Source organism: Hyperolius riggenbachi, chromosome 2, assembly GCF_040937935.1.
Source record: "Hyperolius riggenbachi isolate aHypRig1 chromosome 2, aHypRig1.pri, whole genome shotgun sequence".
Classification (NCBI taxonomy): domain Eukaryota; kingdom Metazoa; phylum Chordata; class Amphibia; order Anura; family Hyperoliidae; genus Hyperolius; species Hyperolius riggenbachi.
The window spans coordinates 290,661,059-290,676,206 of record NC_090647.1 but is presented as its reverse complement, the minus strand read 5'-3'; the positions used below and the strand labels follow the sequence as shown (position 1 = coordinate 290,676,206).

At 42.6% G+C, this 15,148-nt stretch overlaps 1 protein-coding gene across 3 annotated transcripts in view; it reads left to right on the top strand.

The window, feature by feature from the left end:
- CSMD2 (CUB and Sushi multiple domains 2) overlaps positions 1-15,148 on the top strand; it is a 1,291,405-nt gene that overhangs the window by 387,636 nt on the left and 888,621 nt on the right. Inside the window, exon 1 of one of the 3 annotated variants that reach the window (XM_068268936.1) lies at positions 11,803-11,864. The exons of the other annotated variants lie outside the window; for them this stretch is intronic. Coding sequence (XP_068125037.1) covers positions 11,825-11,864 — 40 coding nt within the window. The 5' untranslated portion in view covers positions 11,803-11,824. Of the gene's footprint in view, positions 1-11,802; positions 11,865-15,148 lie in introns of those variants that run through there. 3 annotated transcript variants of the gene reach the window in all.

Here is a 15,148-nt window from a genome sequence, read left to right as displayed (position 1 = left end):
GCTGCCCAGCATCCACAGTAGTAGTAGTATAGATACTTGCTAGTGAGTGTATTTAAAAAAATAAAATAAAAAATAGAAATCCTAACATTCTACCATGAGGAATAACGTTAATCAAAATGGATAATTTTGTTTTCTTGAATATTTGCAATTATAATTTTGATTGGACTTACAATTTTTATGGTAGGCTTGTTTTCACGTAATTGTTGGGTAAATTTCACAAGTTATGCAAAATTACCCTTAAGCCGCGCAGGAGGTTTTCTCAGGCCCTGCTGGCCCGATTTGCTTAATTTTTTTGTGCTGCACGCAGCTAGCACTTGCTAGCTGCGTCAGCACACCATTCGCTGCCGCCCCGTGCTCGATCGCCACTATCCGTCACGCCGCGCTGCCCCTCCCCCCAGACCCCGTGCGCTGCCTGGCCAATCAGTGCCAGGCAGCGCTGAGGGGTGGATCGGGACTCCCAATGACGTGACAACGTCACTGACGTTGGCGACGGGGGAAGCCCTCCAGGAAATCCCGTTCTTTTAACGGGATTTCCTGATCGAAGCGGGCGGGGGGATGCCCAGGGCTCGCTACATGATTTAAAGAAAAAAAAAAACTGCTGCGCTGCCTCCTGGTGGAATTTATTAGACCGCCAGGAGGGTTAAGGAATCCACTAATGTGCATTCTTATATGTATGCACATACATGTATTTTACTTTTTTATGTGTGGGGTAGCAGATCAGGAAGGCTCTTTTGCTTTCCAGGAGCAATGTCCTGTACTCTGCATCAGTACTGTCCTTGGGATGGCACGTGAGCATGTCTTAGCAGCACATGAACCAGCGTGCCACTGAAAACCATCAGATAATAATTATGGTGTGTTCACAGAGTAGGGATTTTGATCATTTTAGCAGCAAAGTGTTTAAGTGGTTTGCGCTTCCGTCTTGCAGCAGTAGAGTTCCTGGTTTGGATCCCGACCAATGTGCTGTGTGGATAGAGGTTTGATGTTCTCCCTGTTTTTTTGTGCTTCCTTCGGATGCCCAGTTTTCCTACCCCTTCTTAACAACTTGCTGATGGGCGCAATCACGGCGGCAGTCCCAGGACTGCCTAAAGTCCTGGGGGCATGTTTTGCAGGAGATCGCGTGCGCCGATGCGCGCACATCTCCACTTCGATGATGGAGCTTATTCCGCCATCAGTCTCCCAGTGGCAATCGTCACTAGAAGACTGTTAGACGGTGAAACTGCTGTCTATTTAGTCTGTACAGCGCTGCAATCTATGGCAGTGCTGTACTGGGGACAGCCTTGTGACACTGCTGTCCCCCTGGCAGACACAAAAGTGATCCGATATCATAGGCTGAAGCCTATGACAACCGATCGCACTGATTGGCTGGCGGGGGGAGGGAGGGCTAAAAAATTAAAAAAAAACGCATTTTTATTATAAAAAGAAGGAAGTAAATATTAAAAAAATTAAACAACCTGGGAGCGATCATAGCCCACCAACAGAAAGCTTTGTTGGTGGGCAGAAAGGGGGGGGGGAATCACTTTTGTGCTGAGTTGAGCGGCCCTGCAGTGAGGCCTTAAAGGTGCAGTGGCCTAATTAGTAAAAATGGCCTGGTCACTAGGAGGGTTTAAGCCCTGGTCTGCTAGGTTAACTGGCTCTCCCCATAGTTGGCTGTTAAATGCTGCAAGAACATTAGGTTGTGAACCCTGCTTAGGGGCAGTAAGCAATGTGAATGATGCACTCTGTAAAGTGCTATGGCAACTATGTCAGGACTATACTGTATATATTCCTAATAGCTATAATAATTTTTACTAATCAAAATGACTATTCTTGTTTTATATTTAAATATTATTTTTTATCCTTGTCTGCAGGATCAAGGTGACTAAATAACGTGGAGCATGCCATGTCATCTCCACCAGAGCTGAATGTTCTGTTAGATTCCTGCTAGGTGCAGTGAATAGGCTGCTAAGAGGTTCTCTTGTGTGATCAAGACAGCTTTCTCTCACTTTGAATATTTAGAAGAAAATCACAAAAAACAGAAATGGTTCCCAGTTCTTCAGCACATTTCTTTTTCTGCGACAAATACGCTTTAAACCCAGATAACAAGCCTCATCGGAAGGCTGTCTAACATTTGCCAAGAAGCAAAGACTCCAGTGAATAGCTAATTATCCAACTGATCAAAGGCACTTGCAGTGTGTGTACACCTTATAAATCTATCTTCACATTGTTGCAGTGTGCTAAATATCTGCCAGCTTATGTGATTGCTTAAACCACTGTTGACAGATTGATGATGACCCACAATTCTGATAAGACCGTTAACTAGGATTGGATCATTCTCTTCTTAGTAAGTAAGCAACAGGAGATCCCTTGTTTACCGGAAATGCTTGTCCACTATTTATCATAAGGCTGGGAACTGCTTTATGTTATTAGGTTACTCATCTTGGCATCTTATTTGTTTTTATCCAAATGACCAAAGATATTCTCATTTTCAGAGTTTGTTAACTTAGCCAAAAAAGGAAAAAACTTTTTTTTTTAAATAACATATGATATTTAAATATAAGCATTTATGCAATATATTTATCTATTTGTAAGATATTGCATGAATTCACACAGAGTTTTTAGCTTCACAAGTCTAGCAACTTAAATTGGTACTGCTACTTAAAGCACCAGCCCAGTTCTGCTCCTGCGTGTAAACATTTGGTGTAGCACTTTGCAATTGACCATTCATTAAAGAAGAAGTACACTGGGGTGATGTAAATGTGTATTTCCTTACAGCAGAAAATAGTGACTTCCCTTTCAATATTATGAATTTGCCTCAAGACTTCTCTTTGTGACAGCGACCCAACTGAGTAAGGTTCCAAAAAGTGGAAGGCCTGTGTAAAGTTTTTAGTTTTCCGAAGGGCCCATTCACACTAGCAATTGTAAAATGCTAGCGTTTAGCGCTAGCTTTTTGCGTGGGTGATTTCACCACGATTACCACGGTAAAATAACTGTACACTCTCATGATTTCCGAGTGATCGCGATCAGTGCTTTATAAGCACTGTATTGCGATCGCTACAGAATCGTGGGATAATGCTACATGCGACATATTTGCCACTAATCGCAAATTGGCCACGATTGCCGACAATCGCGGCAGTTAGATCACCGCCATTTATCTTTTTGGCGCTAGCGCTTTAAAAAGAGCTAGTGCTTCGACGATTAGCAGGAATCACCCGCTAATCACCGGCTAATCGCCCAAGTGAGAATGGGCTCTAAAAGTGTACTTGGAGTAATGTGTGACATGAACTAGATGCACTAAACTGTGGTAAAATTGCCATGTGCAGGTAGTGCACAACAATTTTACCGGTACTAGTGGCAGGAGGGTAGTTCACATTACCCTATTAGCACAATACGCAATACTAGGATTTCACACATAACCCCGGAAACATGCGTTGCTCTAATAAGTTAACACCAGGAGCAGACTGACCATTCGGGCACTCGGGCACGGACCAAGGGCCCGTGGTCGGGGGGGCTCACCGCCCGCCAGAGAACCCTGAGCAGGAGGGGAGGCAGCCAGTGAAAGAGGGCGATGGGCATAGCAGAGGAGAAGGGGGGAAGTCTCCTCCCCTTCCCCCACCTTGGGGCCCCCCTTCCTGGCTCTCCCCTCTGGAATGTGTAAGTGTCACACAGTGGCTGACAGCAGGTGGGGACTTACCGCTGTTACAACCACTGGAGGAGGTGCTGATCAGGCGCTCCCTCCGGTGGCTGTAACAGCGGTAAGTCCCCGCCCGCTGTCAGCCGCTGTGCGACACTTACACATTCTGGAGGGGAGAGCCAGGAAGGGGGGCCGTAAGGGAAGTGGGGGAGACTTCCCGCCTTCTTCGCTGCTATGCCCGTCACCCTCTTTCACTGCTACCTCCCCTCCTTGGGACACCTATAGACCTAGCTACATATACTGGGGGCACTTATAGACCTAGCTACATATACTGAGGGCACTATAGACCTGGCTATACTGGGGACACCTATATACCTGGCTGCATATACTGGGGACACCTATAGACCTGGCTATACTGGGAACACCTATACACCTGGCTGCATATACTGGGAAAACCTATACAGCTGGATACATATACTGAGGACACCTATAGACCTAGCTTCATATATTGGGAGCACCTATCCACCTGGCTAAATATACTGGGGACACCTAAAGACCTGGCTACATATATTGGGGACACCTATCCACCTGGCTACATATACTGGGTACACCTATAGAGCTGGCTACATATACTGGGAACACCTATACAGCTGGATACATATACTGAGGGCACCTATAGACCTGGCTACACATATTGGGGACACCTATCCACCTGGCTACATATACTGGGGACACCTGTAGACCTGGCTATACTGGGAACACCTATACACCTGGCTACATATACTGGGGACACCTAAATACCTGGCTATCTATACAGGAGACACCTATAGACCTGGCTATCTGTACTGGGGACACCTATAGGCCTGGCTGCCTATTCTGGAGACACCTGTAGACCTGGCGACCTATGCTGGGGACACCCATAGACCTGGCTAACTATTCTGGGGACACCTATAGACCTGGCTATCTTAACTGGGGACGTCTATAGACATGGTTATCTATTCTGGGGACACCTATAGACCTGGCTACTTATACTGGGGACACCTATAGACCTGGATACCTGCACTGGGAAAACCTATAGACCTGGTAACTTCCACTGGGGATACCTTTTGACCTGGTTACCTATACTGGGGTGTTAAGCTTGGAGGTGTAATCTCCACAGTCAGCATGCAACACATAAGCTGACGTGAAGGAGGTACACACCAGCACAAGGAATCAGGATATCCCCAGTTTAGTGGAGGAGAGGACTGACTCCAATAGGAGATTGTGGTGCACAGAGCCGGTGCAGATCCGAACAGCCACAAACAACACTTTTGTAACAACGTCTCAGCGCAAAGTAGCGCTGAGCGCATAAACCAGGACTGAGGAGATCAGGACAGGTAGACAGAATGAACGCCTGCTTAACTAGCCACTACTTAGTGACAGCAAGCGTCCACAACAAGACAGACTGGAATGAGGCAGCCAATGCGTAGCAGCGATGGCGTGCCTCACAAAGACAGGACAGGATAGCCAGGAAATAGGAGGATCAAGATAGATGAACGTAACACAGACAAATATACAATAAGTATGTTTTCCTAGCGTATTACAATTACAGCTATCAATGAAACTATTTGTAACGTCTGACTAACATATGTATATATCGGCAATGAACCGATATATGACATAAGCAGGAACACTGACTAGCACTGGAGCAATACAGGGAACAGGACTCAGAAGGATTCGCTATCTCTTCGCAGAGATGAACGCAATCCACAAACGGTAACAGGACAGGATTCAGAATTATTCGTTATCTCCTCGCAGAGATGAACGCAATCCACAAACAGGACCAGGAGCAGGATACTAGCTCAGCACGGGTGATCACGGTACGCGCAAACTACCAAAACGTGCTGGAAGGCTGACTAACTGAACACAGGAAATAAACAGTTCGTGTACGTATATATCAGCGACACTGATGTATCAACGTAACACGAATACAAGGAAAATAATAAACGTGCAAGTATGCGTATATATTGGCGATGAACCAATATATGACACAAGACAAGCAAAGTAACAACTTCAAGAACAAGAGCAGAACTTAGGAGGACTCGCTGACCCCTTCGCAGGAGTCAGCGCAGTCCACACGGACTAGGAACGAGGTGGGGCACGAGCAGAGTAACAGACAGAATCTGAGACTATGGTAGCCCATGAGGCATTGCAGGAAGCAGTTCTTTATACTGAGGTCATCCAATGGGAGCAGACCTGCAGATTCCCACACAAGTGAATGGTAATTAATCACAGGCTGATAGCAGGAAAAGGCAGACAATGATATGCAGCCTGCAGGAAAGGGATTGCCCCTCCATTGCAGCAGACAATGTTTGTTTACACAAAAGCATATTAAACTGTCATTAACTTCAGAGCGACTGCAGATGGAATCAGCAACTAGTTTAAGTGCAAACCAAACTATGCAAGCAAATGCATGTAATGACATTAGAACTGCTTGGTTTGCAATACCACTGCAGTCAGCAGTAAACGCTGCAGAAGCGATCATAACATGGGGGCACCTATTTTGGGGGAACTGCTGCCAGATTAACTATTTTGGAGAACTGCTGCTGCCAGATTAAGTGTATTTTGGGAAACAGCTGCCAGATTATGTGTATTTTTGGGGAACCACTACCAGATTGTGTATAATGGGTGAATCACTGCTTCCAGATTCTGTGTATTTTGGGGAACCACTGCTGCTACATGTATTTTTGGTGATCTGCTGCAAGATTACACATATTTTGGGGAGCCGCTGCCAAATTATGTGTATTTGGGGGAACCTCTGCTGCCAGATAAAGTCTATTTTGGGGGAACGACTGCCATATTATCTGTATTTTGGAGGAACCTCTGCCAAATTGCATGGATTTTTGGTGAAATGCTGTCAGATTATGTATTATGTATTTTGGGGGGAAACACTATGGCAGAGTTCAAACTTCCCCGGCAGACCTTTTACACCACTGCTAAGGTCATGTATATTTTGCCCCACCCATGACCACGCCCACATTCTGTTGCATGACCACACCCATTTTTCAGCGTGCCACGTGGGTTTTTATCAATATAAAATATCACAATATAAAATATGTACTGTTGTCAGTAAATTATTATATCTTAGTCTGTAAAAATATAATGTGAAAGGTTGGAAACACTGGTATGGGGGTCCGATAATCTCCTATTGCCCGGGGGCCCCATGAGTTGTCAGTCCGCCCCTGGTTAACACTCACTGTCCCCCTGCTGTTAGTACAGTGCACAATTCAATGTAATTGCTGCTGCACCATTGGTAAAGGAGATGTGCTTAAATCACTCTTTGGAGTCACAAGACGATTGCAATCCACTCCATACGATCAGCATCATCTCAACACATCTCTGGGCCTATACAGGTCCTTTCTCAAATCATGACCAGCCCAGACTATCTGGGCTGGTCATGATTTGAGAAAGGACCTGTATAGGCCCGAAACGCCTGTGCGTCATCAATTGATACAGACCCAGACATGTCTTTGTATTTTATATGATGTTTTAATGAAGCTGAAATAAAGAAACCTTTGAGATGGTGCTGATCGTATGGAGTGGTTAGTACAGTGCACAGCAATTTTACTGCAGTTTAGTGCATCAGACCCATGATGAGATAAATAGAGATACATGTAGTACTATTCCTACTAAGAAATTGTCTGAAGTCCCTGGAAATCAACAGTTGAAACATTTGAGTAGTTATGTTTACAAATAAGCTTTTTGAACAGCTTGCCAAATTCAATCTGGTTTCCTGACAGGTAAATAGAAGCCAGGGAGAAAAGAGACAGCTGATGACATTTTACATCTGAAAAGTTCAAGGAGTCATTACTTTCAGCAACTTTAACATCATACTATAAAAGGTTCTGTTTAAAATGCAGTGTTTAAACATACAGCCACTAAACTAAAAATAAAGATGAGACTAATTTTGATGTTACTTATGTTCTATATACTAATAGTAAAACACATAAAATTAATAATGTTGTAATGATCCGCTCAGCTGTCTGCACAAACAGACAGCTGTTTGACCATTCCTTAAGTCTGAGGGCTGCAGGTCTCTGGAAAAGAGACCTGTCTTTGCTTTGCAAGTTTCAGACCTGCTCTGCTGCTGAGGAATTTGCATATATTTGTTATGCAGATTGCCTAGCTGCCTCCTTTGAAGGCTGGCAGTATAAATACCATGTTCTCCCAGAATCCTTGGCTGGTCATCCTTAATGGTTTGTTACTGCTAAACACTCCTAGAGTGTCAGCCTTGCCTGTTTGTTAAAGATTATCTTGGAGTAATTCTTGGGACTGTACTAGGCATTCCCTCTAGTGCAGTCGGATTGTATTATCTGTTTTGCCTGTACAGTCTTTGTGTCTCGATTGGCTTGTCGCCAGCGGTGGTCGACAGGGAATCGTTCTGTCTGTCTGGGAGTGTAGGCCAGAGCTGCGGTTGCTGCTGGCTGCTCCACCTGTCTGGATCGCACTTGCCCTAGTGGTAGTGGCAGTGCCTCCTTCTGTATCTCAGCCTTTGGGGTGTTAACCAGAGCAGCGGTTGCTACTGGTAGCCCTTTTGTAGCCCTTTTGTTTATCTGTCTGGATTGCATTAGCCCTAATGGTAGTGGCAGTGCTTCACTCTGTGTCTCGATTGCCTTGTCGCCATCGGTGCTCGACAGGGAATCGTTCTGTCTGTCTGGCAGTGTAGGCCAGAGCTGCGGTTGCTGCTGGCTGCTCCATCTGTCTGGATCGCACTTGCCCTAGTGGTAGTGGCAGTGCCTCCTACTGTATCTCTGCCTTAGGGGTGCTAGCCAGAGATGCGGTTGCTACTGGCAGCCCCACCTGTCTGTCTGTCTTATCTGAACCCTCCTTGCATACAGTCGCTTATAAGGTATCTGCACGAGTGTTAACTTCAGTGCACCTTATTCAACAACCTTGTCGGTATTTCCAGGAGATATAAGTAGCCCGTCTCTCCTTCCCAACCGGGTTTTGGCAATGCGCCGTTATCAGGGCATTGCCGAAACCCGGTTGGGAAGGAGAGACGGGCTACTTATATCTCCTGGAAATACCTACAAGGTTGTTGAATAAGGTGCACTGAAGTTAACACTCGTGCAGATACCTTATAAGCGATTGTATGCAAGGAGGGTCCAGTGAGCATGGACCCTCAAATGTAAGTTGTTGTTTTTATATTTTTGTGCAATGTTTTAAATAAATTGGTGTAACCCCCTGTTGCAAAGGAATCTAAGCCTGTGTTGTGGTTTTTACCCTGGGTGGTGGCCACACTGTTGTTGTGCACTGGGTGACTGCAGGCTGCAACAGGAGGGGTGTTCCAAATATACAGCGCTGAGGATTACAAAAGCTGTATTTTAACAATGCTTGTGGTTATATGGAAGACTTCTTTTTAAATAACAACGACACACAACATGATCTAAATTCATTATTATGTGCTCTCTTATAACACATTTCTTTATAAGTAGTCATCATTTACTTTGTTTCATGGTGTCCAACAGGAGTAGGCTTGTGGGCCTTGTATATAATGCACATTTTTGTATCTGCTTTGTCCAGACCATGATCCTTGTATGACAGCAGATAACACAAACCCTTGAGTCCTTGGGACTTGGATCCCAGCCTCCTGTTTTTATCCACGCACCTAACGAATTTTATTACTTAAATTGGCTCCCAGCAAGTCTGTCTTAATACATACCACTAATTGATTTTAAGACTTGAAAGCTATGGAGCCTATTAGCATTTGCAAACTCAGCTAGAAAGCACTTGGGAGGGGAGTGAAATACCTTTCTTCGCATGAAGATCATGATGCAGATGTTATGGAAATGTAAGCATAGGGTTGATATTTTTCCCATGTATTATTTAGATTATAGAGAAGCAATTTGTCAGCTCTAAGGTGTGAGCATTACAATACAGAAGCGAGTGTCCCTTTTCTGACAATGCGATGCTATCGCCGTCAGATGTGCTGCCTTAGTGCATTTATGGATTCACTTGCATTTATTAAGCATTTAATTATTTATGGGGGAAGATAACGTTCCTCTTTTTACAATCTCATTTCCTGAAATAGGTTCTACTGTTATGACCCAAGAGAAATATACTTTCTTGGACCTATGTTTCATTTGGCCTTTGGAAGGCACACTAACCACTCAGCGTAAAATCCTGCTTTCTGTATTGTCTGTGTTGCATGTAATTGAGGGCATTATCAATACCTTGATCTGGCTGATATATGAAGCCCCGTAGCTGCTTGGGTGTCAGCGAATGTCCTTCGCCAGAGGAGAAGTGAAATTCTGTCAAGTCTCTGGAAGTTTTCTTTATAGCAGTATTTGGATTGCTGCCTAATGTAGCAGACCGCAGAGTATCTAGAGAGTTTAGCAAATTAAAACTCTGTAATCCGCCAGACGCTCTGTCCCAGTGATCTTTGATCAGAGGCTAAGGATGCCCTGGGGTGTGAGGGTGCCTTATTGTTCATCATCTGCTCCTCACTTGTTACATTAAGCTGACTTCAGTCACTGAGTGATTGCTAGTTAGCCTAATGTATGTAGCAGGTTTAAGGAGACTACAAAAAAACAAAAACATTAATTAATAGAACAGAGTACAAATGTGCTCATCTGTGTTTGGCAGAGAAACGAATTGACCAACATCATATTTCAATTCACTATGTGAATACAACAGAAATCTCAGTGTGCTCAAATAGGCACTAGCCATAGCAGACTGTGAGGTCTGAATCAAGAGTGGGTACATCCCATTTTAATGGTGGTTAGTTATTAGGCTACAGAACTATAGTTATTTTTTTTACATTTGTTAATATACAGCTTAAAGCAAACCTGATCTGAAAATCAAAAGTCAAAATAAACATGCACATGCCATACTTACCTCCTGTGTAGTCTACTCATCAATCTCTCCTCTGTAGATGAGCAAGGGGTTATTACATACCGAGGCTCTCTCCAGTAATAATCGCCCATTCTCCTCCACTGTACAGCTCTGGGCTACTGTTCACTGTACTGGGGATGTGGCTTGATGACATCATCAAGTCACAAACCCCCGGTACAGTGAACAGTAGCTATACAGCGGAGGAGAATGGGCGATCAATGCTGGAGAGAGCCTCGATAAGTAATACCACCTTTGCTCAACTAACAGTGCTGCCCGGGGATTAGCAGGGACGGAAGGGGGAATCAGAGGGGGTGGAGGGAGGTGGGATCGAAAGGGAGGGAGGATCGGAGGAAAAAAAGGGGGGGAAGGAATGGAAGGGAGGGGGATCGGAGAAGAGGAAGGAAGGGAGGGGGGACATGTCCCCGCACTGCTTCATATGGGCTTCCCTAGGACTGATGGATGCAAGTTGGCACATTGTGGGTAGCTCAGATCGCTACCAACAGTGTGCTGACAGGCATTCATTAGTCCTAGGGAAGCTCTCAGAAGCGGAAAAAAAGCGGAGCGGCGGTGCAGAACAGCTATAAATCTCCCTGGGGGCATGGACGAGCCTGACTCATCATTTCAGCAACTTTTAGATGGACGAGTCGGGCTCATCCTTACTGCTAGGGAGGTTACGTAATAGAGTGTGATTTTAAAATTGCAGCTGTGACAGCAATATGCAATGTTATAAAAAAAAAAAGCTATACAACTGAAAATTAAAATATGAGACTCGTTTCTTTGCTACTAATGTTCTATTCATTATCCATACTATACAATACAATTAATTATATCATACTTTGTGTTTGCTTTCGGTTTGCTTTAATGACTTAAACTGTGGCATATGTAATATGTTTGCATTATTGTTTGTTAGAACACACTGGTAGAGTGTGTATAGAAAAAGAATGATAAATCTGATTTGTATTGCTGTTCATCATAGTCCATAAAAAGTTTCCTGGCTTGTCTGCATTTGCTGGACTGCTCAGAAGAAAAGTCAGTTAATTGGCTGGCTGCACTGTATGGCTGGAATATCACAGCATTGGCTAGGCAGAATTACAAATCTCACGGCAGATATAACAGTTCAAGTAACCTGCTTTTCATAACCTTGCTTGCCGGAAGTTGTGTTTTGACTGTTGGTAATGTTGAGATGTAGCAACAGCCTGTGCACTGCCTGAAGCCTCTCTTGCAAGCATCTTACATCTCCTCGCTGGAAGACATTTCAGTTTATACATACTTTATTTTTAATACGTTGATTCATATTTCCTCTTAAAATGCTGACGGGGATCTGTGATAGAGTCTCTATCAATGTGTACTTATCCATATGCGAAGTGTGGACTTCCTCCAGGTACCAATCGTGTGTGTGTGTGTGTGTGTGTGTGTGTGTGTGTGTGTGTGTGTGTGTGTGTGTGTGTGTGTGTGTGTGTGTATATGTACTGTATATTCTCCTTTGTGTGTTTAGGTGATAACTTATGATTCAGAACACAATCCCTTTCCTTTTTAAATAGAGAGGTTGCTGGTCCCTAGCACTGAGTACATTGGAAGAGCTCTTATAAATGGGTTCACATACTAATGACCTTCAAAACTTTTCCATCCACCACAAAAATCTCATAGATCAAAGAGCATGACTATTTCCTCAGCCTTATACAATGAGATTGGAAGAAAAGCAGTATTTATGTGGTGCTTGGGGAAAGGCGCAGGAATAAATCCTGTTTTAATATCAGATCATGAACCCTTTGTGACCTTGAGAAGAAGCATTTTTCATACCTAAAAGAGAAAAGAATGCACATGCTGCAGAAAGTCAGGTCAAATGTTATTTGTATTTCTATAAATGCTGCTAAAGGATTACCACTGAATGCTGGAAATGACCCTTCCTAGAGCTTCATTGGCAGGAAAATTCTTATGAAGCTTGCTGAACCAGCAGGCGACACTCTGCTCTTAGTTGATACTTATGTCTTGTTCTTTTAGCATTCCAGGTGTATTTATTATGCCTGATCAATTGCCTTATTTACTCATTCTTGCAACTATTTTTTAAAATATAGGTATTATTGCACATTTATGGAAACTGTAAGAAACATGGAACATCCACAGTAGCACAGTAGCCACTTAGCTTACATTTTTTTAAATGACTGTTTTATAATTAATCCATAAATGTGCATGCATTATTTTTCAAGCTTGCAATGATCTTATAATTTAAAGGGGAACTGAAGAGAGAGGTATATGGAGGCTGTCATGTTTATTTCCTTTTAGACAATACCAGTTGCCTGGCAGCCCTGCTGATCCTCTGCCTCTAATACTATTAGCCATAGCCCCTGGACAAGCATGCAGCAGATCAGGTGTTTCAGTGGTTCAGACTTATAAGTCAGATCTGACAAGACTAGCTGCATGCTTGTTTCTGGTTCTATTCAGATACTACTGCAGAGAAATAGACCAGCAGGGCTGCCAGGCAACTGGTATTGATTAAAAGGAAATAAACAGGACAGCCTCCATATACCTCTCTCTTCAGTTCCCCTTTAAGTAAATGGAAGTGAAATCTAAACCGTAAGATGCAGTGCTTGGATCCTTGTTATGTCTGTTTTAAAAAGAACCTAAACTGAAAATAAAAAGTCAAACAAACACACACATACCATACTTACCTCCCATGTAGTCTGCTCATCAATTTCTTACTCCTCTCCTGCATGCTGTTTGTCCACTGTGATCAATGGAATTCTCTGTCCTCCATTTTTAAAATGGCCATTACCCCATAGCAGCTTCCTGGTCCGCACACTGTTAAACTGTTATATCGCCCACTTGAGCCATAGGGAAACATGGACATTACCTTGCACATTCAGTTGTAACTGACAGCAGCTGGTATATACTGTAACTGACAGCAACTGGTATATTTCAGTTCTGACAAAATCTTGTCAGAACTGGAAGGGATCACTGTAAGAAGAAAACGGCGAGCTTCTGAGAGGAACTGATGGCGAGGTAAGTATGTAATATTCATTTGCAGCTACATCACGTGTTTATCTTAAATAATTTTACTCAGTTCAGGTTCCCTTTAAGGCTCTGTTCACAGTGGAGCATTATGGTTCATTGTGTCAGACAATATAATCACATTGCTGATGGGATGCGATTATATTGTAAAAGGTACATTAACATTGGCGGGTTAGTGCAGTGCCAATCTTTGTCAAAACCCATTGAATATTCACAAAGTACACATTTTCTCACAAACCTTTATTCCTATTGATTCCCATTGATTTCACTGCATTTTCTATATGTGCAGTATTTTGCAACAGTTTTGGAAAAGAAAAAATAATATTATTATCATCATCATTTTTATGTTTATTGCCCCACTACCTGTCAGAAGGTGCTTTCATGCTTGTAGACTCTAAAATGAAAGCCCGTACAACAATAATAACCTGAAATAAGTTCTAGCGCTATACATACTCTAAGGCACAATACACTTTTCTCCAATGAAATGTAGTTGCAATTTTGACATATATTTTTTATATGCATGCTGTGTGGTATACTTTACAAGGGGCATTCGCGCATTTTTGATGTGCTTCTGAAGCAGTTTACACAATGGTGCAGTTACAGGAAAATTCACCTAGTGTATTATGCATTTACAAAAAGACACAATATAAAAACAAGGTGGTAAAGCTTATAGCTTTAAAAATAAATATACCTTTACAGGTTTTAAAACTTGACTGTGACTATGATAAATTATATGAGCTGTATTTCCAGTGCTTCATAGTAGCTAGATAACTGTTACATACAAAAACATTTTTTCCATTTCTTATTTAGGCTCCCATATGCTCATGTTTCAAGTCCACTTTTTGTAATGTTGAAGTCTTGTCCATATCAGCTCTCAGATTGCTGTCCAAGGTGCTGTTGTTGTAGAAACCGCTGTCCAAGGTCCTGTAGATATTCTGACTGCTGTGCTGTTCACTGTAAAATGCTACAGCCTTCCTTCTTCCAAGGAACGTGCTCAGACTAGCGAGTTCAATTCTTAACCATGTTTATTGACATAGTATGTGCTGCCTTGCTATTCATGAGCTAATTTACTTTACTTGATTCTGTACGTTAACATAATTCAGTTCATTTGAATTTGTATAAGGCAATTAATTTTAATGCAGGCAGGTGTATTTGAATAAACTGAACTCTTTTGGTTTTTACCCAGAACCTTATGTGCTGCAGTGTTACTGGACATATTGAAGTCTTGTTTAGCACCTTTTATATTTTTATATTTTAAGATTGTCATTGTTGTTCTTTTGTTTTGTTGGTTTTTTTTGTGTTTTCAGGATTCCATTCTCCCTTTTTCTTCTCAAATAAGCAATACATTAAAATCCACCACATTTTTTAAATGATTTTCTGTTGGATACTCAGTTATTATTTATCATTTTGGATATGAAATACATGAGTAACACTTAAGGATTATTAACCATAAATTACCATCATAAGGGTCACTCCATAAAGACATTTTAAATTGATCTCAAGCAATATAAAGTTCATCGAGGAACCTTTTATTCGAAGGTATAATACCCAGGCAAATAAAAGGCCTAGAGTTCCATACTACAGTGAAAATGGATGAGGCATCTGGTATTTCCATATCAATGCTATTGTCTACACACAGGGTATTTTCTTTTTTCT